A 27,685-nucleotide genomic window follows, 5' to 3' on the forward strand; every position below is an offset into this window, starting at 1 on the left:
CCCAACACCATGTGGAAGCCGCCAAGGCTTGGGGATTGCACCCTCTGAAGCAATAGCTTGAGCTGTACCTTGGCCCCTTTCAGCCACTGCTGGAGCTGGAGCAGCTGGGATGCAGGATGCCATGTCCTGAGGCTACACAGAGCAGCAGGGCCCTGAGCCCAGCCCACAAAACAATTTTTCCCTTCTAGACCTCCAGGTCTGTGATGGGAGGGACCACTGTGAAGGTCTCTAAAATGCCCTGGAGGCATTTTCCCCTATTGTCTTGGCTATTAGCCTTCAGGGCTTCCTTACTTATGCAAATTTCTGCAGCTTTGAGTTCCTCCTCAGAAAATGGGTTTTTCTTTTCTACCACGTGGTCAGCCTCCACATTTTCCAAACTTTTATGCTCTGCTTCCCTTTTAAATGTAAGTTCTAGTTTCTGGTCATTTCTTTGTTTTTTAAAATGAGCATAGGCTTTTAGAAGCAGCCAGCCCATATCTTGAATGCTTTGCTACTTAGAAATTTCTTCCACCAGATACACTAAACCATCTCTCTCAAGTTCAAAGTTCCACAGATCTCTAGAGCAGGGACACAATGTGCCAGTCTCTTTGCTAAAGCATAACAAGAGTGACATTTACTCCAGTTTCCAGTAAGTTCCTCATCTCCATCTGAGACCTACTCAGCCTGGACTTCACTGTTCATAGCACTATCAGCATTTTGGTCACAACCATTCCACAAGTCTTTGGGAAGTTCCAAACTTTCCCTCACCTTCCTGTCTTCTTCCGAGCCCTCCAAACTGTTCCAAACTCTGCCTGTTTTCTAGTTTCAAAGTTGCTTCCACATTTTCAGGTATCCTTATAGCAGTGCCCCACTTCTCTGGTACCGTTTTTCTGTATTAGTTTGTTCTTACATTGCTATCAAGAACTACCTGTGACTGGGTAATTTATGAAGAAAAGAGGTTTAATTGACTCCCGGTTCCACAGGCTGTACAGAAGCCATGGCTGGTGAGGCCTCAGGAAACTTACAATGATGATGGAAGGTGAAAGGGAAGCAGGCACACCTTCACATGGTGACAGGAGAGAGAGAAAGAAGGGTGAAGTGCTACACCCTTTTAAGCAACCAGATCTCGAGAGAACTCACTCATGTCATGAGAACAGCAAGGGGGAAATCCACCCCCATGATCGAGTCACCTTTCACCAGGTCCTCCCCCAATGCTGGGAATTACAACTCAACATGAGATTTGGGTGCAGACAGAGAGCCAAACCATGTCAGCTGGCTTAGAAGTTTGCTGCTGGTCTGAGTTCGAGTTCTGTCATGGTAGATAGATGGACAAGAAGGCTCCACCTTCCTTAATGTCTGAGGGTCAAGAGTTCCATCTTTGGGCAGGAGGAAGCAAGTATGTCACTCCTCCAGTATTCTCTACTCTTCTTTCTCCCCTGCCTCCTCCAGGGCCGTGTCAGGCTGCAGAGCAGTGATAGGCTCTGTAAGGTGATCTTGGATGGTTTTAAATGGCAGACCTTCAAATAGTAATACCAGTGATGATGATGACGATGATGATGGACAGGATGTTGGGATCTGACACTTGATGTCTTCTGCATGCTGGTTTCTGTTTTAGGTGCTTTGTGTGTTAACCTGTTTGATCCTTACAGCAATCCTATGAGCAGGACCGCTCTTATTGCCATTTTACAGATCAGGAAATGAAGGCACCAAAAGGTGAAGTAACTGTCTCAAGTTCACACAGTATGGAGTGTTCAGCCAGGCAGCTCCTGGGACTGGCTACAGTGTTTGGGAAGCACAGCTGGCCCAGTGCCTCTGTTTCCTTGTCCCTGAAGTGGGAAAGGAGCCTTCCTTAACTCTTTCCAGACTTGGTGTTCTTAAGTGGGAATGATGAGACTGGAGACCAGTGACAAAGGCTATCATGCAGTGGTTTGCCCAGCGGTTAAGGGTATCCTTGCCCACCACATGCTGGCTTTGATCTCGAATGTGCAACCACTCAGGGCCTCTGCTTCTCACGTGCAAAATGGCGTGGTGATAGTGATCCATGCTATGGCATTGCTATAAAGATGACATGAGTTGATGCCTGCAAGTGCTTGTTGATGGTGCAGAGCGCACTGCATTGCTTGTCTGGTTATTGTTGACATTAAGCCCTGCATGTGCTGTGTTATGTGCCCAGCACATGTCATTTCCATGAGCTTTGGTTGTCTGTTAGATGGAAGTCCAAAATGATAATGGTGTTTCTTTTGCTCATGAATCTGCAGCTTGACTGGGTTCAGCTGGGTGGTTCTCCCATGCAGTCTTTCATGGCAATTTAGCATGATGGTGACAGAGTAGCCAGACTACTGAGTTGGCAGCTCAGGGACCCAGGGGTGTGTCCAGAGAAAGAGAGCCTCCTCTGGCCTTGCTTCCAGAGTCCATATTCTATTTATCTGTGAGGCTCTAGGGCCAGTTCACATTCAAGGGGACAGCATTTAGGGTCTACTTCATAATGGAAAGAAGCACGTAAGAAATAGAGACTGAGAAGTCCCACAATCTGCTATCTGCTAACTGGAGACTTGAGACCTAGGATTGCTGGTGGTGTAAGTTATAGTCTGTATTAGTTCGTTCTCACACTGCTATGAGGACATACCCAAGACTGTGTCATTTATAAAGGAAAGAGGTTTAATTGACTCACAGTTTGCAGGGCCAGGGAGGCCTTAGGAAACTTACAATCATGGCGGAAGGGGAAGCAAACATGCCCTTCTTCACATGGCGGCAGCAAGGAGAAGTGCAGAGTGAAGCAGGGGAGCATGGAGGGAGCCCCTTATAAAGCCATCAGATCTCGTGGGAACTCACTATCATGAGAACAGCATGGAAGTAACCACCCCCATGATTCAGTTACCTCCCATTAGGTCCCTCCCATGACATGGGGATGATGAGATTTGGGTGGGGACACAGCCAAACCATATCACAGTCCAAGTCCAAAGGCCTGAGGACCAGGAGAGCTGATGCTATAATTTGTGGTTCGACTGCAGGAGACTGATGTCCCAGCTTGAACAGTGAGGCCAAGTGAGTGAATTCTTTCTTACCCTTCCTTTTGTTCTATTCAGGCCTTTGACTGATTGGACAAGGTCCACCTACATTGTGGGGGAAAGTAGTCTGCTTGACTCCGTTTACCAATTCAAATGCTAATCTCATTCAGGTACACGCAGAACAATATTAACCAAATATGTGGGAACCCTGTGGCCCAGTCAAGCTGACAAGAAGTAACCGTCCCACCATGGCAGGCCTGCTGTGTTCTAGGCTCTAGGGCAGGTCCCAGGCACACAGAGGTGAGCAAGGCAGGCATAGTCCCTGCTCCTACCAAGCCTCCCACCTCACCTGCCTCCATCAGGGAGGCAGACACCCAGCAACCCTTAATGTCAGAGGAACTGGGTACTGGGGCAGGGGCACTGCCTGGGGCACTGAGCCTGCACCCTGTGGCGGAGCTTGATTGAGAAACTGAGCAAGTCTCATTTTGCCCACAGCTTGGGAGGAGGGAGGAGCTGGAGGCGTAGGCAGGCCCTTGGCCATGGAGGACTTCAAGGCTGGCAAGGAGCCTGGACCTGATTCCAAAGGCCGTGGGAGCCATGGGGGAGCATGGAGCAGCGGCTCAGCCTTAGGCTGGGCTTCACAGGTCACACCTCCCGAGTTCTCCCTTGCCCCCTCCCAACAGCATGAGGCATGCCAACACTCAGGAGATGCCACTTCCCTACCCTCTCCTCATGGTGGGTCCAAGGGAGGAGACACAGTCCTGCCATAGCCCCTGTGCTCTCAGGCTGTGAAGTCACTGCTTAGTCCATGTGGCGAGGGCCTGGCCTTCCCTCACACCCCTGCTCCTCCTGTGACCACAGTCCTCATGTGACCTTTCCTTTCCTCAGTGAACCGGACAGCTGGGCAGCACCCAGTCCTGCTGGGGAAGCCTCGCTCCAGGCTGCCTTTCAGTGACCCAGGCCCCGTGGGCCTTTTGCCATTGGCCTTGAGTGCCCTCAGCTCTGAGTTCCTCAGTGCCTAAGCAGCACGGGAAGTGCCTTCTCTCCTCCCTTGTCCCACGGGGGCACCTGAGAGGGCCACTGTGTCCTTACACCTGATGCCCATGAGAGATGCTAGCTCCTGGGGAGCTCCTGAGACTGTGCACCTTGGATTGGAACCTGGGCTCGTAGCTCTGTTTCCTACGTGTATGCACCGCTACACATGCCTGGCCTGCCCAAGGCCCTTGGGGTTGCTGCATTAGCTGCAAGGGGCTGCAAGGCTGAGGGTCCACTGCTCCTAGGAGCCAGGCAGGGCTGTCACAGATTTTCAGGTGGCTTCCAGGAGCTAGGCACTTTGTCCTACATCCCCAGGGCATGCCCGCTTCAGGATCTGGAACTTTTAATGTCTTCACAAACAAAACGCAACATGTCATTCCAGTTTTATCTCATCCAGGACTGTTCATAGACCTTTAACACACGATGATGTCACTGCCATCCAATTGTTTCCATCCTTTCTGAAGCCCCCAAATCCCCTACAAATCCAGCCCTGCTCAGTGCCAGCCCCTGCAGGGGCCCCAACTTCCAGGGGCCCCCAACTTCAGGGAGAGATGAGTCACTCATCCTAAGCGAGAGGGACAGTTCGGAGGTGTTAGGGATGTGCCCTGGAGGCACAGGGCAAGGGCATCTCCTCAGAGTAGCCAGAGGGATCTGGTGCTCTGCCAGTCTGCAGGAGGGCAGGGTGGGGGTCTGGGCAGTCAGGCACCCCAGAGGGGCATGGAGGGGCCCTGCCTGTGGGCAAGGCACATGGCTTTCTAGAATGGGATGCCTGGAGCCCTCCAGCCGGGCCACGTGGACAGGACCTTGTGCTCTGGTGGTGAGGGTGCACCCAGCCCCTCTCATCTGGCTCTGAGTCCCTTCAGATCGGGACCACTTCTGTCTCTCTGTCGCTCTCATCCTGGGGCCTCTCACCCGGGCGCTTCCTGGCATCCCCCTCCTGGCTCAGGCCTATGCTGCCCTCCCACCCGCATGCCTGTGAGTTGACTGTGGGTGTTACTGGGTGGCTGCCATCGTCATCGCTGGCCAATAAGCCATTTGGGTTGTTTTCAGAGCTGCTGTCAGGCTGGAACTTGGCTCACCCGGATGCACAGAACATCTTCCCTGTCTAGAATTCAAGAGCATGTGGCTCCCACCCCCTAACTGCATAACCACAGAGGGAAGGTGACTTTGGACGATGAGTCCAGGGCCTCAATGAGTCCGGCGCACTTGAACTTACAGATGGGCCGGCCAGGCTCTTTCCAGTTCTGCCACAGCCATCTTCAAGGCTGTTCCAGACCCACAACGCCACAGGATGGCCAGGCGGGAGATTGCAGGCCCCTCGTCCTTCCTTCGCAGGCTGTGCCAACACTGGGCTTCCCTCCTCCTTTTGTTTCCAGCGCTTACAGCTCGCTTATCCCATCCATCAACTTATCTTCACACATGCACACGTGCCAGAGAGATGGTTCTTACTGAGGCCTGCCTTCTCCTGTCCCCAAGGAACATACTGCCTAGTTACTGAATCAGAACCCATATGTGAAAATTTAATAGGGTACAAGAGGTAAACAACAAAACTCGGTAGCAGTGCCAGAAAAGGTACTAGAAAGACGTGACTGTGGGTAGGAGTTGCAGGGTGAATGCCGCTCGAGGCAGCAGCATGGGACAGCGTGTTCTTGGGGGCTCTGGAGAAGAGCTGGGATTCTGTGATGCTTGGAAGAGCAGGTGTTGCAAAGTGAGGCATGGAATGGGGGCCATCCCAGAGATATAGTGGGGACAGTATATCCACATGGCGCAAGGGTTTCGCTGGGAACGCTCTTGGGTTGTGCAGTCAGAGAAGAGTTGGGCAGGGTAGCTCATGCCTGTAATCCCAACACTTTGGGAGGCCGAGGCAGGCAGATCACTTGAGGTCTGGAGTTCAAGACCAGCCTGGCCAACATGGCAAAACCCCGTCTCTACTAAAGACAAAAAAATTAGCCAGGCATGGTGGCGTGTTCCTGTAATCCCAGCTACTTGGGAGGCTGAGGCGGGAGAATTGCTTGAACCGGGAGGGGGAGGTTGCAGTGAGCTGAGATCACGATGCCTCTGTACTCCAGCCTGGGTGACAGAGTGAGACTCTGTCTCAGAAAAACAAACAAACAAAAGAGTTGGGAAGTATATTCATTTGCTTGGGCTGCATGACAGTGCTGCATTTAAACAACAGCAATGTACTGCCTCCCAGTTCTGGAGGCAGAAGTTTCAGATCTGAGTGTTGGCAGAGTTAGCTTCTTCTGAGGCCTCCCACCTTGGCCTGCGGATGGCTGTCATCTCCCCACGTCTGCACATGGTCTTCCTCTGTGTGTGTCTGTGTCCTAATCTCCTTATAAGGACACCAGTCCTATTGGATTAGGACCCACTCTACTGACTTCATTTTACCTCTTTAAAGACCCTATCTCCCAGTGCAGTCCCGTTCTCAGGCATGGGGATTGGGGCTTCAATATGAACTTGGAAACAGCACTCAGCCCATCACAGGAAGGTACAGAGTCAGGCTGCGGAGGCCTGGAAAGGCTGTGGGCTTCACTGGCGGGGCGTGGATGCCTTGCTGGGAGCTGTCTCAGTACAGGTGAGAGCTGTAGGACGGTGGTTTGTGGGCAGAGGAGTGTGTGTGCGGAGATGATTATGGAGTGAGAGGACCAACAAGGGGCTTCCTGGATTAACAGACTTCAGGAACATTGATTCCAGGAGCTGGGAAGAGGTCCTGGTGCTGGGCCACAGCCCTTGTTCCATCAGTGTCCCAGGAGGGCAGGCCAGAGCAGGCTGGGGGCGCTGTGCTGGTGGGTACCAGGCACCCCGAGGAGGGTGGGCATTCATGGAAACAGGGCTGGGCAATACGATTCTCAGTCATTCCGAATGCCCCTCATGGGTGTGGCCTCACCGCGTCCCTGCAACCACCCCGGGAGGTGGGCAGCATCACTGGCCTAGTTTATAGATATCAGATCAGAGCATTGGCGGTCCCAGTCATAGCAACTGGGCTGGCCCTCCTTTTGCTTCCTGGGCTTTCCCTGCCGTGACAGCGTCCTCCCTGCAGTGTCCCTGGCTTCCCTGGCCCTGGGCATTGTGGCATCAGTGCTGGGTATCCCGTTCCTTGGCGTGTTACTGACATTTGACCTACTTCCTGGACCCTCCCCAGCAGACCTTGCGTATGACGGTCCAGGTGATGACAATAGTACAGCGAGTTTTTCATGCACACCTGCTAGTGCCAGGGTTTAAACATGAGGCCCATCCTCAGCATCTGCTGGATGCTGGCCACCTCTGAGTGAGGGCAGTGGGACCATGACGATGAGTGGGGGGAGGGGTAACAGCCCTCTGAACCAGATGCTGTTCTAGTCCTCATTTTATAGTGAGGAAACTGAGGCACAACAAGGCAAAGTTTCTTGGCCAGGGTCATACGGCTGATATGAGATGGAGCCAGGATTCAAACCCAGACAGCCCAGGTCCTCTGTGGATCCTGCAGGGTGCCCAGTCGGGTGGGGGAGGTGGATGCATCATTAGTTGGCCAAGATGAGCAGCATGGGGCCCCTGGGCGGCACAGCAAGGGGGCTGCTCCCAGGTGAGCAGGAAGAGGGTGCCTGACCCATGTTGGAGGATGAGCAGGAGTCTCCCGGGCCATGGGTTGGTGCCGGGAGGGGAAAGAAAGGGCGTATGGGGCTGAGCTAGCTGCCCGTGCAGGGGCTCCAGGGCCTGAGAAGTCTGGGGGTGGGTTTCGCTCCAACCCCCACTTTCAAAAGATGCTGTAAGGCTGGCGCGGTGGCTCACGCCTGTAATCCCAGCACTTTGGGAGGCCGAGGCGGGCGGATCACGAGGTCAGGGGATCGAGACCATCCTGGCTAACACGGTGAAACCCCGTCTGTACTAAAAAATATGAAAAAATTAGTCAGACATGGTAGTGGGTGCCTGTAGTCCCAGCTACTCGGGAGGCTGAGGCAGGAGAATGTTGTGAACCCAGGAGGCAGAGCTTGCAGTGAGCGGAGTTCGCACCACCGCACTCCAGCCCGGGCGACAGAGCGAGACTCCATCTCAAAAAAAAAAAAAAAAAAAGATGCTGTGAGAACTTAGATCCTGCTGACCCTGTCCCCAGTGCCCTGCTCTATCAGCAACACAATGGGACCCCTCTTGCCCCAGTTTCCTGCTGTACAATATGGGCCTCTACGAACCGAGAGTGGCCCAGGAAGCAGGACTGAGCCCAGCTCTAAGAGCCAGTGTCGGAGGCACACATAGCTGGGGTCTCCCATGTGCAGGGGCGCCCTGGGATGTGGACCAGTAGCCGCTGTTTGACACCTGCCTGCTCCCCTGAGGGCATCCCCCTCTGGGTGCCTGTCATGTGCCAGGCCTCCCAGTAGCTCTCTAGGGAAGCAACACTCCCATTTTACAGAGAGGAAAGCAAGGCTCAGCAGAGTTAAGTCGTGTGCCCAAGGTTTCAGCTAGTGGAAGTTTGCCCCAGGTCCAGTGTCGGGCCGGCTGGCTTCAAAGCTGCCCCTTTAGGTGCTCATTCCTCCTCCCTCCACCCCTGTTGTCCTCTCAGGTCCACCTATTTGTCACTGAACTTTTGTTTTCTTGTAAGTTCTGTAGCTGCTACCAGTCGGATGAGGGAAAGGTCACCTGGTGGAGTGGATGGGTAATAAGGCGTGATGTGGGAGGCCAGCCTTTTCCTGGCTCTGCTGGTAACTTGTGTGGCCTTGAACTATTTCCCTCCCCTTTCTGGACTTGTGGAAGCCTGTGGCTGGGACTTGCTCATCTCCGCGTGCCCTCCCGCTTCATGGTGTCTGATTTGGAGGGGCAGAGAGGGAAGACGGGAACATTTCCGTTTCCCAGGGGCTGATATTCGCTCTCAAAAGAACACAACCCACCATCCAACCAAAGAAAGCCTCATTCCACCTCCCATCCAAAAATAAGGATGATAGAGAAATAAGCAACAGTCGCCTTTTTCAGGGAACCAGAAATAGCCTCCCGGGCTCCCCGCTCTGACTTCCCGAGTCTTCATTCTGTCTCTATTCTGGGAGAAGAGCTTTTGGCGCCGCCACTGCGAGCTTCTCGTGATCGAGAGGGAGGGACCCCTGCTGTCGCTGTCCCTCAGGCAGGCAGAAGGGGCTTGTCTGCTGGTACTGAGATGGTGGGGGTGCACCTGGGTGCCACCTGCCAGTGAAGACAGCCGGGCCTGGTTCCTTCCCAGCCTCCCGCTCAGCCGGAGCATTCTCAGGTTGGGTCCAGTTCGTACATCCTAAGAGAAGCAGGTTGGGCCTTTGCACCGGCTGTTCCCTGTGCCTGGCCGGCACCTCCCCAAGATGTGCAGCCCCCCTCACCTCCCCACCCCCCCCCCCCAGTCTTTGGAAGGTGCCCCTCACCATGTTGTTCAAATGGCATACACCACCTCTGCTGGCACCCCCATTTTGTGGTTAATGTTTCCCTGCCAGCTCCGGCCAGCTATACATTTCACTTATCTCTCTGGATTATTGTCTGGGTCCCTTCCACTAGAATGTAAGCTCCTCGAGGACAGGGATGCCTCTGTTTTATTTATTACTATATTGTTAGCTCCTGGAATCTAGTAGAGGCTCAACATGTTTTTGTGTTGGTGAATGGTTATTGGAACAGTAGTACTCTACGTTTCTTATTTACTCCCACTTCATGGGTGTGTCGGGATGCTTTTGGCTACCAGAAACTGACTCAAGCAGTGCAGACATTGCAGCCTGTCATGCCCAGCAACCCGAGCAGGGGCAGCTCGGGATGCAAAACAGTCTGTGGCCACTGAGAGATGGGGTCCTTCCCAGCATGTGCTCTGTGGGCTCAAGACTGCCTTCAGCGAAGGCTGGTGCCCGAGCTTGGAATACGAGCTCATCTCAGTTGAGTCCCCACCCCACGCCAGAGCAGGAGTGGTCCAGGCAGCTGGTGTGTCTGCTGCTCAGAGTGTGGTCAGCAAGCTCCAGCCTGGGACGAATGAACAAGAATGACTGCAGACCTCCCTGCTTTCCTGGCCACCCAATTCCTGCTCCCAACTAGGCTGCTGTCTTTACAGAGTCTGGGATTTCAGAAGGGTGGGGGTGTCTGGCCTGTTGCTGGATGTGGCCCATTCTTTGGAAATGTCTTGTTCTTGCATTTCATCTGGACTCCAGACATCTCTGGAGGAAGATGGGCTCCCCTTGTTCCTTCTCTGACTTCACCTTGGACCCAGTGGGGATGGGGAACAAGACTCAATGCGTGTGTAGGGAGGACTGGAGGAGACCATGGTTGTGAAGCATTTACTTAGCCCAGTGCCCTGCAGAGGGCAAGCACGCTGGATGACAGCTACTGCTACTGAGAGGTGACAGCGTGCTGGCAGCCCTCACAGCCCTCGCTTGCTCTGGGCGCCTCCTCTGCCTGGGCTCCCACTTTGGCGGCACTTGAGTCCTTCAGCCCACCACTGCACTGTGGGAGCCCCTTTCTGGGCTGGCCAAGGCGGGAGCTGGCTCCCTCAGCTTGCAGGGAGATGTGGAGGGAGAGGCGCGAGCGGGAACAGGGGCTGCGTGCAGTGCTTGCGGGCCAGCTGGAGTTCCGGGTGGGCGTGGACTTGGTGGGCCCCTCACTCAGAGCAGCCGGCAGGCCCTGCTGGCCCCGGGCAGTGAGGGGCTTAGCACCCGGGCCAGTGGCTGCGGAGGGTGTACTGGGTCCCCCAGCAGTGCCAGCCCACCGGCGCTGTGCTCGATTTCTCACTGGGCCTTAGCTGCCTTCCCACCGGGCAAGGCTCGGGACCTGCAGCCCGCCATGCCTGAGCCTCCCACCCCCTCCATGGGCTCCTGTGCGGCCCGAGCCTCCCCAACGAGCGCCACCCCCTGCTCCAGGGTGCCCAGTCCCATCGACCACCCAAGGGCTGAGGAGTGCGAGCGCACGGCGCAGGACTGGCAGGCAGCTCCACCTGCAGCCCCCATGCAGGATCCACTGGGTAAAGCCAGCTGGGCTCCTGAGTCTGGTGGAGATGTGGAGAACCTCTGTGTCTAGCTCAGGGATTGTAAACACACCAATCAGCACCCTGTGTCTAGCTCAGGGTCTGTGAATGCACCAATCGACACTCTTCTGTATCTAGCTGCTCTGGTGGGGCCTTGGAGAACCTTTATGTCTAGCTCAAGGATTGTAAATACACCAATGCGCACTCTGTATCTAGCTCAAGGTTTGCAAACACACCAATCAGCACCCTGTGTCTAGCTCAGGGTTTGTGAGTGCACCAATCAACACTCTGTATCTAGCTGCTCTGGTGGGGCCTTGGAGAACCTTTGTGTCGATACTCTGTGTCTAACTGATCTGATGGGGACGTGGGGACGTGGAGAACTTTTATGTCTAGCTCAGGGATGGTAAACGCACCAATCAGCGCCCTGTCAGAACAGACCACTCGGCTCTACCAATCAGCAGGACGTGGGTGGGGCCAGATAAGAGAATAAAAGCAGGCTGCCCGAGCTAGCAGCGGCAACCCGCTCGGGTCCCCTTCCACACTGTGGAAGCTTTGTTCTTTCGCTCTTTGCAATGAATCTTGCTACTGCTCACTCTTTGGGTCCACACTGCTTTTATGAGCCATAACACTCACTGCAAAGGTCTGCAGCTTCACTCCTGAAGCCAGCGAGACCACGAACCCACCAGAAGGAAGAAACTCCGAACACATCCGAACATCAGAAGGAACAAACTCCAGATGCGCCACCTTAAGAGCTGTAACACTCACCGTGAGGGTCCGCGGCTTCATTCTTGAAGTCAGTGAGACCAAGAACCCACTAATTCTGGACACACTACTAGGTTTTTTTTCCCCTTAATGTGTTGATATAATTAATGTATCATACATTTACCTTTCTTTTTTTTTTTTTTTTTTTTTTTTCTGAGTCGGAGTCTCACTCTGTTACCAGGCTGGAGTGCAGTGACACAATCTTGGCTCACTGCAACCTCCGCCTCCCAGGTTCAAAGGATTCTCCTTCCTCAGCCTCCCCGAGTAGCTGGGATTACAGACATGCGCCACCACACCCAGCTAATTCTTATATTTTTAGTAGAGACGGGGTTTCACCATGTTGGCCAGGCTGATCTCAAACTCCTGACTTCAGGTGATCGGCCCACCTCGGCCTCCCAAAGTGCTGGGATTACAGATGTGAGCCACCATGCCCAGCCAAATTTACCTTTTTTAAGTGTACATCTAGTTCTGTAGTTTTGATTATATTCACAAAATTATGCAGTCATCACTATTCTAAAACATTTTCATCTCCCCCAAAGGAATGTACCCGTTTGCAGTCCCTCCCAGTTCCTTCCTTCCCCAACTCCTGTGAACCATTAATCTCTTTTTTGTCTCCATGGATTTGCCTGTTCTGGACATTTCAGATAAATGGAATCTTACAGTATGTGGTCTTCTGTGTCTGGCTTCTTCCACTTAGCCCAGTGTTTTCACGTTTCTTCCATGTTGTAGCATGTCTCAATACTTTGTTCCTTTTCATGGCTGAGTAATATTCCATTGTGTGGGTAGACCAAGTTTTGTTTATTCCTTCTGCACTTGATGGGCTTCTGGATTGTTGCCCCATTTGGACTATGATGAGTAATGCTGCTGTGAACCATTTTTAGGATTTTGTGCGGACATATGTTTCCATTCTCTTGGGTATAAGAAGTGGAATTGCTGGATCATATGGTCACTCTGTTTAACTGTTTGAAAAACTGCCAGACTGTTTCCCAAGCTTCTGTACCATTTCTTTATTCCCACCAGCAATGTTTGAGGGTTGGAATTTTTTCCATACCCTCAGCAACACTTGTTATTGTTGGTCTCTTTTATTATAGTCATCCTGGTAGGTGTAAAGTGGTGTCTCATTGTGGTTTTGATTTGCATTTCCCCGATGGCTAATAAGGTGCTTACTGGCCATTTATATGTCTTATTTTGAGAACTTTCTATTCAAATCCTTTGCCCATTTTTAAATAGAGATATCTTTTTAATTGTTCAGTTGTTGATAGTGTTTTATATATTTCGGATACTAGACCCTTCTCATGATTTGCAAATATTTCCCCCCATTCTGTGGGTTGTCTTTACGTTTTCTTTATAGTGCTCTTTGAAGCAAAACATTTTAAATTTTGATGATGCCCAATTCTATTTTTCCTTGAGTTACTTTTGCTTTTAGTGTCCTATCTAAGAAGCCATTGCTTAATGCACAGTCATGAAGGTTCACATCTATGTTTTCTTTAAAAGTTTTGTAGTTTTAGCTGTTATAATGAGATCATGATCAGTTTTGAATTAATTTTGTATATGATGTGAAGTAGGGTTCCATCTTCATTCTTTTGCATGTGAATATCCAGTTGTCCGAGCACCATTTGTTGAAACGAATATTCTTTCTGCCCCTTGAATTGTCTTGGCACCCTTGTAGAAAATCAGTTGAGCATAGATGCACAAGTTTATTTCCAGATTCTCTGTTCTATTCCATTGATCTTTATGTCTGTCCTTAGGCTGGTACCACATTGCCTCAATTACTCTAGCTTTGTAGTAAGTTTTGTAATGAGGAAGTGTGAGTCCTCCAACTTTGTTTTTCTTTTTCCAGATATTTTAGTGGTCCTGAGTCTCTTGCATTTTCACAGGAATTTTAGGATCAGCTTGTCATTTCCTGCAAAGAAAAAGCTGTAGTTTTGATGGCTATCATATTGAGTCTATAGATCAATTTGGGAGTATTGCCCACTTAACAATATTAAATCTCCTATTAATGAGCCTTGTGTGTCTTTCCATTTATTGAAGTCTTCTTTAATTTCTTTCAATGGTATTTTGCAGTTTTCAGTGTTTAAATTTATTTTTTTAAATTTATTTCTTTTTGATGCTTTTATAAATGGAATTGTTTTCTTAATTTCATGTTTGGATTGTTCATTGCTGGGGTATAGAAATACAGTTGAGGCCAGGCATGGTAGCTCACACCTGTAATCCTAGCACTTTGGGAGGCTGAGGCGGGAAGATCACTTAAGCCAAGGAGTTTGAGACGAGTCTGGGCAACATAGTGAGACCCCATCTCTACCAATTAGTTGGGTATGGTGGTGCAGTCACTCAGAAGGCTGAGCGGGGAAGATCCCTGGAGCCTGGGAGTTTGATGCTGCAGTGAGCTGTGATCGTGCCACTGCACTCTAGCTTGGGCAACTGAGTGAGACCCTGTCTAAAATACATATATATAATTTTCTCTTTTTTTGAGATGGAGTTTCACTCTTGTTGCCCAGGCTGGAGTGCAATGGCACAATCTCGGCTCACGCCAACCTCCCTCCCACGTTCAAGCAATTCTCCTGCCTCAGCCTCCCGAGTAGCTGGGATTATAGGCGTGCACCACCACGCCTGGCTAATTTTGTATTTTTAGTAGAGACAGGTTTTCTCCATGTTGATCAGGCTGGTCTTGAACTCCTGACCTCAGGTGATCCCCCCGCCTTGGCCTCCCAAAGTGCTGGGATTACTGGCGTGAGCCACCACGCCGGACCCATAAATATAATTTTTAAAAATTAAAAAAGTACAGTTGCTTTTCATATATTGATCTTGTATCCTGCAACCTTGCTAAACTCATTTATTAGCTCTAATAGTTTTGGAGGTTTCTTAAATATGTGCATTCCTTGGGATTTTCTATGTACAAGATCCTATTATCTGCAAGTAGAGATGGTTTCACTTCTTCCCTTCCACTCTGTATGCTGTTTCATTTTTCTTGCCTAATGGCCAGGGCTAGAACCTCCAGTACAGTGTTAAATAGAAGTGGCAAGAGCAGACCTCCTTATCTTGTTCCTGGTCTTAGGGGAAGTGTCTAGTCTTTCACTGAGGAGTCTGGGTTTTTCTAGAAGGTTGAAGAAGCTCCCTTATTTTCCTAGTTTGTGGAGTGTTCTTGCCATGAAAGGGTGTTAGATTTTTTCAAATGCTTTTTCTGCATCCATTGAGATGATCGTGTGGTTTTTGTCCTTTATTAATACGGTGTATTGCCTTGGTGGATTCTGTGTGTTGACACTGCTATCGTTATGAGGTTTGCCACAGAGCAGAGTAGCACACTGTCAGGAACCCCTTGAGCCAGGGAGCTCCATGGGCCCTTTTTCTGCGAGGGAGGCTGTAGTCAACAGCAGGGGCCTGGGAGTCAGATGGTCTGGTGTGACCTCCTGGCTGTACTACTGGCTCTCCGTGGAACTCTATGCAGGGAAGTGCCACCTCTGTGCCCAAGTTTCCTCATCTGTAAAATTCTCAGGGGACAGGAGTGCTTCCTTGTGGGGCTCTTATGAGGGTAAATGAGTTACTGTGTAACTACGTGGAACAGTTTCTGGCGTGGAACACATGCAGTGTTTTGAGACATTGGCTACTGGCCACTAGTGATATTATGTAAAAACTTGGATGGGCCAGGGTGGGGAGGGACAGTTGAGGAGGGCATTGAAATCTGAAAGCCAAGCTGATTCACCTGCTCTAAAAACTCTGGGAGCCACAGGGAGTCTGGAAGCTCTTATGGGAGGTGGCCTGTTTGACCCCAGCAGCCTCCAAATCTTCCTGTGGGAGGAGGGGCCAAGGGTGGAGCCCAGGCTGGTGAGCGCCCGTCTGAAGCCTGCCTACGGCAGAACCCTCCAGTTTATTCAGGCCTGAGCACCATATCCTTTGAGGCTGGGTTGCAGGGGCTGTGCGTTTGCAGCGAGGAGGCTTTTGCACAGACTGCTTCCTCACTTGACAGCCATGGAGGGCCTGCCAGCCCCTCACAGTGTTCCCGCCCTGCCTGGGGCCTTGTTTGGAAAATGGCTTTCAGCTGAGCACAAGCTCCCCTCCCTCCCCACCCTGACTTTCCTGACTTCCCCTCTCCTGTGCTGCCAGGTGAGCCTGGCTCCTTGTCCTGGCTCTGCCGTTGACCGCTCTATGACCTTGGGGCCTGTTTCTGGACACTGTCAGGGACCGCTGGGGATTGAACAGGCCTCTGTGCAGAGGGCCTGCAACACTGTCTGCCAGGGGCTCGGGAAACACTGGCTCCAGACCACCCTCCCAGTGCCCCAGAGAAACTGCAACCCCCCAAATCTTTCTGTTTGGAGTTTAGACTGTGAGGGTAGGAGTGGGAGAACAGGGGAATGAGGATGAGGAGGGAGATAAAAGCACTTTTATATGCCCTGTGTAATTCTTGGCATTTGTTTTTATGAGATAAATGAGGCTGGATCTACCTTGATTTAATGTCCTGACCTCCTAGCCAGCCAAGTAGCTAGCAGCTCGAGACAGTCCGCTTCGCTTTGTTTACTTTTGGTTTGGTTTCCAAGCCTGTGGGTGGCAGACCGCCCCCGCCCCGCTCACGCTCAGCCTTTCCTGGCCCCTGTGCCCTGAAGTACAGGGTGGTCCCACCTCTGTGGTCTTATCAGGGAAGGGGGACAATGACAAGAAGCAATAATAACAAACCAGTAATTTCATCATCAGCAGAGAGATTCCAAATACATTTTGCTATCCCACAAAAAATCAGTTTACCCCTGCTCGGTGCCAGGCACAAGTCAGGATGAACAGAACAGGTCAGCTTTTGAGGGTTTTAGAAAGTTGGGCTCACCCTTAGAATCCACTGGGTGGGCCTGGAGAGGGGCCCAGGAACGCCAAGCTGTGAAGGGTGAGGAGGCATTGGCAGGGGGACCAGGCGCGGCCTGGGCTGGAGCATGCAGCAGAGATGCAGTGAGCATGCTGGGGAGGCCACCTCTGGAGCTCCATGCAATGCCCTCAATTATGTTAAGTAGTTGGCAGGTGAGGGGTCAGGCAGTGTCCATGTGGAAACAGCTGTGTCACTACCAGCTAGTTCTTTAATCTCTCTGACCCCAGTTTCCTCCTCATGGGATTATTTTGCAAACTGTAGAGGTGATGCCGGCAAAGCCCTCGGTACAGCGCTAGACACATGCTAAGAGCTGTATTGTCACTGCGATTATTATTAAGCCAGTGTATCACACGGTGGGAAAGTCTTTATTGAACCAGAAAAATGGTCATGGCTTATTAAGTTAGGATTCAGGTTACAAAACAGTATCCTGTTTGTACAGCTCTCTGTGTGTAAATGTACGCTTGGCTAAAAGGCCACAGTGGTGGGGTAGTAGTTGTAATGTCTGTGAATATGTACATTTTTTACTTTTCTGTACTCTTCGGATTTTACACAGTGATCATACACGAGTTTTGTAATTACAGAAATGTTATTAGACAATGTAATGGCAGGGCTGTGGTTATTGTTCACACACACAAGCACATGGGACTGCAGAGTTTGGGGACGGTCAGATCCAGGAGCGTGGGGCCACTGAAGGCCCCTGGGGTGGGGCGGGCTGTCGCAGGATGTGCGCCTGGGACAGCTGCCCAGGAGCTGTGCTGACCAGGCCTCCCTTCTGCCCTAGATGACAGGATCTGCTCACCACCCTTCATGGAGCTCACGAGCCTGTGCGGGGATGACACCATGCGGCTGCTGGAGAAGAACGGCCTGGCTTTCCCATTCAGTGCGTACCATCCCAGCTCCACCTGAGGGCAGGCGCTGCAGACCACAGGCCAGCATGGGGGACGGGCTGGCTTTATAGTCCCCTCTGGATTTAAACTCACCCGAGGATGGACGGGCACATGGCCCTGGGTCCCACTTCCACCCACACCATAGAAACGGGTCCTGGTAGGGGGCACAGGGCAACGTGCTCTCCTGCCTGGCCTGGGGGTGTCTACCCACACGTCACCCTCGGTGCAGATACCAGGTGTCCAGAGTCTGTGTCTCAGCTAGAGTTCCTTTCTAGACATGCCAAGTACCCCTGCCTCGTGGGTGAATGGCCTCACCAATTTCTCTCTGCTTTTCTCTCCCCAACCCATAGTTTGCAAAACCAGAGTGGCTCATGGCACCAACTCTCACGAGGTGAGTGGAAGAATGTGTGACTGTCTGTTGCCCCTGACTCCCATCCTTTCCACTCGTCGTGTCTCACTGCTACCCTGTCGGCTTCCTCACTGCCACTGCTCCTGTCCTGCTGTTAGTCCTGGCTCTTTGGTAGATCGCCTCCTTCTCTTCCCTGGACTCCAGAAGAATAGAGCAGGAGTGCTGTGGCTTCAAACACTGTCTGCAACCTCACCCCAATGCCTGTCCTGTCCCTAAGGCAGGAGGATGTGCTGGAGACCCATCTGTCCTCTGTGGAGCCTGTCTTAGCTCTGGCAGCCATAACAAACGCCAGGCACTGGGTGGCTTCGCCACATTTATTTTCTCACAGCCCTGGAGGCCAAAAGTCCCAGGTCAAGGTGCCAGCAGGGTCAGTTTCTGGTGAGGGCTCTCCTCCTACCTCGCAAATGGCCACCTTCTCACTGTGTCCTCACACGGCCTCTTGTGTGTGTGAATGGGGAGGGGCAGAAAGCAAGAGCAAGCTCTCTGATTTCTTCTGATAGGGGCACTAATCCCATCTTGAGGGCCCCGCCCTCAAGACCTCCCAAAGGCCCCGCCTCCAGATACCACCACAGTGGGGCACGGGCTTCAGTGTAGGAATTCTGGGGTGCACGTTCAGTCCATAGGGGAGCTTGTGCGAGTGATGCCCTGCAGGTCTGTCTGTCCTTTGGGCCATCAGTGTCATCTCCTTGAGGGCCTATTTTGTGGCAGGCACCGGGCTGGGCCCACATGAGGGCTGTTAGCTCTGAGAAGGCTCTGACACTGCCACAGGCGTCTGCCATGCTGCTGAATTGAGACGGGCCAGGGAGGAAAGGAGGCCGCTTAGAATCAACGCCATGGAATGCTTTGATTCACGAGTCACCCACCCGCCCATTCATTCTTTTATTCACTCTATGATGTTCCCGGCCACCTTGAGGACCACGGGGACCAGGGGACGGATGCATAGTGTGTGAGTCCTCTCCCTAGAGAGAGCCAAGGAGCCTGTGAGCACTCCGGGGGCTAGAGGAGTGGATGGTCATGCAGGGGCTTCGCTGGGGCCAGGGCCCGCACCACCCACAGGAGCCACACCTGGGGCCTTGTCTTTGCCCTGGACACAGCCCTGCCTGGGGTCTCCCCACTGGGCACATGTGGGGGTGCGCTGGGCAACAGGCATCTGACCGGAGTGGGCTCTCTGGGGAAGGCCTGTCCTTGGAAAGCCCCACCAACAGAAATCCTCCCCAGAGCTCACGACTAAAAGGGGAAGATTCAGCAGCATGGGCCTTTCCTGGGTTATGTACTGCTCTTTATCCCTGGCCTGCACTTCCGGGGAAGTGTCAGCAGACAGTGTTGGCGTAGCATGGCACATGCTGTGATGGGAAGGAGTGTGGAGACAGCCTGCTGTCCTGTTGTCAGTTGTCTGAAATCGGGAGCCCTCATGTAGTCTTCCTGTGGGTGCTGGCCCTCCTGCTGCAGCCTACCTGGGCTCTGTGCCCGGTGCTGGCAGCACCCTCCGGGATGTGCCAGGCCAGAGAGGGAGCAGGAAGGCTCGAGAGCAGCAGTGTCGGTCCCCAGGCCCCACTCAGCCCCAGTACCTGCCTGCCCGCCTTCCACCAGCCCCTTTAACCACCCAGTGGTTCCTCTGTGTGTGAGTTGCTTGGGTGTTCCCAGACGGAAGCACAAGCGCAGTCATTAGTGTGATTAGATCGGCCTAACTCAGAACTGGGCAGCCTGGGAGGAAGGAGCCACTTCTGCGAGTCACTCGAGGCCTGAGGGCCGGGGCTGTGGAATCCCACAGACCTGGCACCGATTCTGGTGCCGTGTGTTGCCATTTGTGCGACTTTGGCAAATTACCCAGCCACCCAGAGTATCACATTTGTGATTGGAGACATTAGCGGCTTCTGTGAAGGATGAGGGGTCACTGCCAGGGTTGCCTGGGTGGACTGTTGGATGAGCTGTCGGAACCAGCTGCCCTAGAGCCTGCCAGGTACTTGCTGAAGGGGATGGGGGTTCTGGATCCAGGTGTACCCCTCTCAGGATGCCTCTGATGGGCCTCGGGACTCTCAGCCCTCAAGTTTGGGGTCAGCACGCTCAGGGGAAGCTATAAATCACCCCTCATTCTAGCCATCTGGCTCCAGGATATTTGTACGGGCGTCCCTCCCTCTACTCCCCAGCAGGCTGTCTGGGTCCACTGCCGGCAAGGTGTGCCACCACATCCCATGTACTCAGAGACCCCAGTGGACTCTTGTGTGCAGACAGGGCGTGTTAGCATTACAGGGACTTGCCCTCTGGGGTGGACACTGTCCAACCAGATAGGCAGAGGTTGGGGGACAAGCTTCTCACAGATTCCAGGGGTACCCAGGGAAGCCAAGTACAGCAGGGGTAGAAAATAGCACTGTGCATGGCTGGCTTTAGATAGGGCAGCAGGTGCTTCTGATCGGGAGTCCTCATCTGCATCCCAGCCCACCCACTCCCTGCCTCTGAATCTCCCAGCCCCAGACTCAACCAAAACCAGGACCATTTCTGCTAAACCACTCTGTCTTCATTTTATGTTCACAGAACTATTTGGGTTTTTGTTTTGTTTTCGAGCCAGTGTGAGGGTACTCATTTGCTCCACAGTGGAATCTGTCTTTTTTTTTTTTAAGCTGTAACTTAGCCAAAAGCTCAAAGCACCCCTGAAGCCACCCATGATTTTGCAGAGGAAGACAGTGGCGCTTAAGCAGGGTGGGGGCCCAGCCTCGGCTCACACAGAAGTGCTGAGCAGCCACTCCAGCCCCTGCCTGACTCCAGAGCTGCTCGTGTTTTTCCTGTCCTTTATTCTTGTCAGAAGGCTGAGGAGATGTTCACTGCCCCCCAATGCTCCCAGCACAGACACACACTTTTTGTTTTTCCCATGTGGCCTGGATTTCCACGTCTGTCCTGCCCAGCTGAGCTCCAGGCACGTAGGGCCGGCGCTCCGTGACAGCTGACACAAGGGGTGGCAGCTGGGGAGGCAGCCAGCTGTCCAGGGCCCATTTTCCCTGCTCAGCAGCCCCAGCCGTCTGGTGGCTCCTTCCTGGGGCCCTGCAGGCTGAGGGATTAGCCATGACCCTGGCACCAGCAGCTGGATCGACTAGGCCTAGGGCCCACCCCTCTGTGTTTAGAGCAGACCCTGTGCTGGCCGGGGCTGAGAGGGTTTTGGCAGCTGCCCCCCTGCACTCCCTACCCCAGCCCCTAGCAGATCCTCCTGTCAGGGACCTTTTTCCCCAGAGGAGTCGGGGACCAGGAGCACAAAGGCCTGTTGTTTGCGGAGTGTCACGTGGCTCCGTGTGTAGGGGCGCGGCTGGGTGCTGTGCAGACCCAGTTCCATCCCGGGCTCACTCACTGTCCGGCAGTCACTGAACCTATCAGCGCCTCATCGTCCTCATCTGTGAAAGGTTGTATGCTCACCTCAGATGCGCATCGTGAGGGAGACACTAGGTAACTGGTGTACGTGCTCAGAACAGGGCCCGGCCTGTCACAACTGCTTGACAAGAGGCAGCCGTTGTCATCATACAGGCTTTGACCCAAGGCCTCCTGACTCCTGCGCCTGAGTCATCTGCTTCCTTCCTCCTCCTCCCGGGTCTTTGTGGAGGATCCTTTAGGATGTCAGAGGGTTGAGCGGCACAGAACCTCAGGGGTCCCCTTCCCTGGACCACAGTGCGACGAGTGGCTCCACACTCTCAGAAGTTGTGCAGTGCACAGCCAGCTTGATCTCACATGGCAGGCCCGGTGGAGGGAGGATCTCCAACCCTGTGGCAGAAGGGATGCATCCCCAGGTGTTCTTCACAAGTCCCACTCCACTCACCCTAGCTCGAGGCTCCTCTCGGGGAGTCCTCGTGCCACGGGACCAGGGATGGGCCTTGGTGGAGGTGCTCTGGACAGGTGACACACCTGTGTGTTGGAGGCTGAGAGGGTGGTGGATTCTGACAGAGCCTTTGACCCCTCGTCTTCCCAGATGGCTATCGTGTTCAACCAGGAGGGCCTGAACGCCATCCAGCCACCCTGCGTGGTCCAGAATTTCATCAACCACAACGCCGTCCTGTACAAGGTGTTCGTGGTTGGCGAGTCCTACACCGTGGTCCAGAGGCCCTCACTCAAGAACTTCTCTGCAGGCACATCAGGTAACCGCTCCTCTCGCCATCTGGGGCTGAGCGAGACTCAGGGGCCCAGCTGGGATGTGGCAGCAGCTCTCTGTCCTTCAGCACTGCCCCCGCCACCCTGTGTTCTTGGTGGGATGGAGAGGTGCTCTAAAGGTGGAAAGAGTTGTGTACGGTGGATAAAGAGGTCTTGGGGAACTAGTAAAATGTCCCTGTTCGCTGGGTCATTGTAGGGGGCCCCACCCACCTGAACCACCGTAGACTCCAGGACGCATCCAGAAGTGTTCTGTCCCCAGGACGCTTCCTGGGGACCCACACAATAATGATATTCACGGAGGAACACACTGGGACAGGTGTGGCCAGCATGGTGTGGATTGGCCTTCCAGGGAAGCGAGGGCAGGTGCTGCCTGCTGTCTCCCGCTGAGCCGTCTTTACCTTGGGTCTCATTTTCCCCGGGGGAGCCTGAGACAGAGTTGCAGTGTAGCTGCCAGAGTGAATCAGGCTCTGTGAGAAGCAGCAGCTGCCGGGTTACAGGTCTTCTTAGGTGCAGGACTCCTACCATGCCAGTGAGCGGGTTTTGAGTCAGTGGACGGTGGTCTAGGGGTCCCGCGGGTGTCACTTAGGGTGTTCTCTGCATGGTGCTGTTGTCGCTGGGCCTGAGAAGCAGCCTCCCGGGGAGCAGCCTGTGGACCCCGCTGTGCTGAGGGGCCTTCCTTCCGCCAGCTGCTCACCGCCCTCTCCAGCCTCAGCCATTTTAAAAATGGACACTGAGTTAAAGATTTGCTGGCAGTGGAGCTGCTCGAAAGAATGTTCTAGTGGCTTCTGAAGGCATCTCTAAGGCACGTTCTGGAAACCTTTGGAACAGTGGCAGTGTCTTGGGATAAGTAGCTTTCCAGGAGGACCCTTTGGAGAACACTCACTGCCCCGCTGTGGCTTGTTCAAATCAGCCGCACATTTCTTTCAGCAAGGGGAACCCACATCATCAGAAGCATTCAGACGCTGGCTGTTTTACCTCCACCTGAGCAAACAGATGTGTCCTCTTGGCATCCCTCCTCCGGGGACTGCCTGTGGCCATCCACACCTCCTGGCTGGTGTGCCGCCCGGCATGGAGGGGCTGCAGTGCTGCGGTCGCCCTCTCAGCCCTTCTTCCCCTAGATGCCTCTTCTCTTTCCATGGACACATACAGAGCATGGATACTTTGGAAACGTGCAGGTGTTCATTTTCCTCCTGAGGGCAGGCGGCCTTCCTAGCTGGGCATGTGGCTCTCGGACTCAAGGCTGTATTTTCAGGGTTTGGGACATCCTGGTCCCAGCCCCTGTCCACTGGGTGGGAGCCAAATGCTGGAAGCATACTTTTATATGTGGCTATATACCACCAAGTGATATTCCTCAAAGTTATGGGCTGGAAGAGGCTGACATTTTTTAAAATGCTGTTTATTCCCTAATTTAAGAAAATAATAATGTTTAAGACTATGGAAAATATATTAACAGGAATTATATTTTATATCAACTCCTTTCTGTTTTTACCCAAGTCACTCCATCTCTAAAAGAAATTTACTGTCAGATCTCCTTTCTTATCCACACAGAAGTGTGGTTGGGTTTTTCTGTTTTTTTTGTTGTTGTTATTGTTTTCTCCTTTTTCCTCCTGTTTGCAAAATGCTGGGCCAGTTTCCATCTCGATGCTAGGAACCATTAACAGCAGAGTGCGGGCTCCTGTCCTGTATCTGTGAGGACGAGGACTCCTTGCCTGTGCGTCTTCTTGTGTGGCCATTTCTAGGTTGCCAGTTTGCCATAAAATGCAGACCAGGAGACCAGACGTGGTGGCTCATGCCTGTAGTCCCAGTTCTTTGAAGAGACCAAGGTGGGAAGATTGTTTGAGGCCGAGAATTTGAGACCAGCCTGGGCAACATAGTGAAACTCTATCTCTACAAAAAAAAAAAAAAATTAAAAAATTACCTGGGCCTGATGGTGTGCACCTACAGTCCCAGCTACTAAGGAGGCTGAGGCAGGAGGATCACTTGGTCCCAGGAGTTTAAGGTTGCAGTGAGCTGTGGTCGTGCCACTGCACTCCAGCCTGGGTGACAGTAAGACCTTGCCTCTTAAAAAAAAAAAAAAAGCAGACGAAGCCCAAATAGTAGAGAAACACACAGAGCTAAAAAGGAGAAATGTTTATTCTGTTCACGTGAACTAAGTAGCTGTTAGTGTGTCTCTCCATCCCCAAAGCTGATTCTGTGTCCCCGTCTCTAGGACACTATGCCAGGGAGCTGTGTCTCCATCTCTAGGGCACTGTGCCAGGGAGCTAACGTGGGTTCTATGGTTTCTACATGTATGTTCTCTTTCTGGATAAGAAGTGTAATGCAACAGCAGCCTTTTAAGCTGGGCCAGTTGGAAAGGGAGTTTGGGACTCTGGCCTCTTTCCGCCCCCCACCCCAGCTTTCCAGTTTCCTTTGCCCAGTGACAGGTCCCCCAGCTTCCCATGGCCACGCAGGGATGGGGCCTCCTTGAGTGGGATTTTTCTGGACCTGGGATAGAGACAAGGACACAAGTCTTCACTTGACAACTGCCAGTCTCCTTTGCCTGTCAGCTGCACTTTTGTTTTTTACGTGTTGACATCTCAAATCAAGTGTGCCTTATAGCCAGTGGCATCCGTGCAGAGGCTTTCGCTGAAGCTGAAGTCAGGTTGTGGCTTGTGCCATCCACCAGGAACATTTTGTGTTCTCTGCCCGTGGTTCACATTCACGGAGAGATTGTTTCCCTCCCTCCACCCTGTGCCAGGGTAGAGATGAGCAGCTTCCTTTGCTCTCCCTTGCTATAGAGTGGGTTTATTTCTTGCTCATCTTTATTTACCCTGAGGACGCGGCGCAGGCTCCCAGCTTTATGCAGGTTCCCTCCATTATTCTCTCCAGCTTGAGCCTTGTTTCTTAGGCATGTATGAGTGGAGCGGGAGGCAGCAAACGTTTTTTTGCAAAAGGCCAAATTATAAACATTTCCAGCTATATGAGATTCCATCCCAATTATTTAATGCTGCCGTTGTAGTGCAAAAGCAGCTGTAGATATGTAAATGAGTGGCACGGCTGTGTTCCAGTGAAACTTTATTTACAAGTGCAGGTGGCCGGGCTTACAGTCTATAGTCTGCTGAGCTCCTCTCCAGAGCCTCTTAATAGTCAGTGATACAGCGTTTATCAAACCTACCATGTGCCCAGCCCTGCGTGAGCTGCTGGGGATCCAGTCAGGGACTAGACAGGCACCCAGCTTCCTGCCCTCATGAGCTTGTATTCTGGTGGGAGAAACTGCACACAAGGAGAGAAATAATAAAAGGGTCAACTGTGGCCTGAGATGAGGGGTTCTTAGGGGAAGAGAATGTGTCCTGGGATACCACTGGGTGAGGGGAGCCACTTGGAAAGGGCAGCTCAGGTGGTCCCTCCGCAGAGACGATACGCATGATAACTGGAAGATGACTTGGGTCACCATCTGTAGCACTGGGACACATTCTCCCCATCTCCTTCGCCTCCCGAGAGAGAGGAGATGAAGCAAATAAGGCTAAAAGCAGTGTGGTCCAGCTCATGGCTATACTGCTGAGTTGCTGGGATGTTTGGGGGCTAATCTTATCATTTATTATTCTTTTAAACCTATTTTTTAAATCCATAAGTTGAGAAGAAAACACACACATTCTTCCTTTCATTGCCCTCCCTCCCTGTAGAACATTGGTGGTAGTTGTCCACCGGTGCTGTTGGGCTAGTCCAGGAATAGACTGCACGGGGCACCCAAAATCCAGGGTGCGCTCGTGAGTGAGGGCTTGCCGCTACATGCTGGGAGCACCGCCCTGGTCTGGTGTGTTAGCGGAACTGACAGTCTTGGAGCTGGCCACCAGGTCTCTTTCCCTGATGCCTTCTCACTTGCCTCAGCTTTCCATCGTCTCTTGGGTGACTGGCAGCCATGGGAGGCTGCTCCCATTCCCTCCGACCCCTGCTCAGACCGCACGTAGAGAGGAACTGAGCCCAAACCGTCTCTCACTGCCCTGCCAAATGGTCTTATGGCCAGAGCTCCCAGGTCAGAATTAGCCAGAAGGGCCAGGTGCAGTGGCTCATGCCTATATCCCCAGCACTTTGGGAGGCTGAGGCAGGTAGATCACCTGAGGTCAGGAGTTCAAGACCAGCCTGACCAACATGGCAAAACCCTGTCTCTACTGAAAATACAAAAAATTAGCCAGGCATGGTGGCGGGTGCCTGTAATCCCAGCTACTCAGGAGGCTGAGGCAGGATAATTGCTTGAACATAGGAGGCGGAGGTTGCAGTGAGCCGAGATCGGGCCATAGCACTCCAGCCTGGGCGACAGAGTGAGACTCCGTCTCAAGAAAATGAAAAACAGAATTAGCCAGGAGGAGAAAAGAGCCCCTTTTGAAATGTCCTGTACTCCAGCGCTTCCTGCCAGAGAAGCTGTTGAGTTGCATGATCTGTCCAGGTGAGCAGACACTGGCCGGCCCCTCTGAGTACCCAGCTCTGGCCCTTCCTGGCACCCACTCAGCACCCACGTATTCTCCTTGCGGCTCCTGCAGACTTCCCAGCCTCCCTGATCTTTGCTGTGTCTACCTGTGCTTGGTGGCCCTTCCTCCCGCTGGGCCTTCTCTGCCACTCAGCAACTGCTATTCAGGATCTACAGGGAAATAGGTGGGAAGGTGCCCTGAGCTCAGGGGGCGGAGCCAGGCTGGGCTACAGGATGAGAAGGTGGGCAGTGTTCCCCTCCCAGTTGCTCGAGCCTGCTCCAGCCTCAAGCCCATGGGGCTTATGCCATCCCCACAGACTCCCTCTTCTTGGCTGTCGGTGCCTTGGGAGTAGAGATCCTGGGGGCCACATGACACATGTCCTGCGGGGTGTTTATTTTCCCCAGGCTCCTCCCCAGGACCATCTTTCATGCCCCCCGTCTGGACTGGCTCTGGTCAGAGCGGCAGGAGGACTGTCGGGCACATCAGGGCGGCCAGGGTCCTCTGTGCCCCACTAGCGGGAAGGACGCCAGGTACATCTCAGCGCCTGCCTGCTTGGCTTCCACCCGAATCACTCCCTCATGCATGATTGTTGTGGCGCTGTAGAGTCCTGGAGCTGATGGGGTTGTTGGCAGCCAGAGCAGGTGCCCCATTGGCATGGCCCCTGGCATGCAGTGGCCCTCAGCCAGTGCCCTCCTGTCCTCGCACATAGGTGCCTGGATGCCAGGGGTGTGCATTGCATCCTGGGGGTGGGAGCCACAATGCCTCACCCTGCAAGGACTCAAGGAGGGGCTGCTGGGGCTGGTGGCCCAGGACGGTCCCGTGCCAGCCTTGGGGGAAGTCGTGGGATGGTGACAGACAGCCTTTTCCAGAACTCGGCCTGAGGCTCATGGTTCTGCAATTCTTGCATTCACGTGCCAATGCTTCCCAGTGCCTACGAGCGTGTTTCTGATCAACCGACCTGACATTTCCCCCAAGTGACTTTGGCTTACTCCCCAAAGACATTTCTACTGTGGGATCTACTTGCACTTTCAGTATTCTTTGGATTGGTCTGCCTCTGCGGGTCCCCAGTGGGCCTGTGCGGGCCGGGTGTTGTGGGAGGCAGGCGGGAGCCAGACGTGTGGGGTGAGGGTATTTCAGACTCTCTGTGCCAGCTTCCAGTGCCAAAGAGAAATTGTGCTGTGTGCTTTCTTGGATGGATCCTGTGGAAGCCTACATTCTCTGATTTCCTATTTTTTTCCCTAAGTCACTAAGAACCACC

The 27,685-nt window shown here is 53.0% G+C and overlaps 1 protein-coding gene across 6 annotated transcripts in view; it reads left to right on the forward strand.

Moving 5' to 3' along the window:
- Positions 1-27,685, forward strand: part of ITPK1 (inositol-tetrakisphosphate 1-kinase) — a 185,157-nt gene that overhangs the window by 141,689 nt on the left and 15,783 nt on the right. For all 6 annotated transcript variants that reach the window (XM_063643980.1, XM_055288342.2, XM_055288344.2 and 3 more), the window contains 3 exons: positions 17,340-17,438; positions 17,796-17,836; positions 21,804-21,969. In XM_063643980.1, coding sequence (XP_063500050.1) covers positions 17,340-17,438; positions 17,796-17,836; positions 21,804-21,969 — 306 coding nt within the window. The remainder of the gene's footprint in view (positions 1-17,339; positions 17,439-17,795; positions 17,837-21,803; positions 21,970-27,685) is intronic.

Source organism: Symphalangus syndactylus, chromosome 8 (assembly GCF_028878055.3).
Source record: "Symphalangus syndactylus isolate Jambi chromosome 8, NHGRI_mSymSyn1-v2.1_pri, whole genome shotgun sequence".
NCBI lineage: Eukaryota > Metazoa > Chordata > Mammalia > Primates > Hylobatidae > Symphalangus > Symphalangus syndactylus.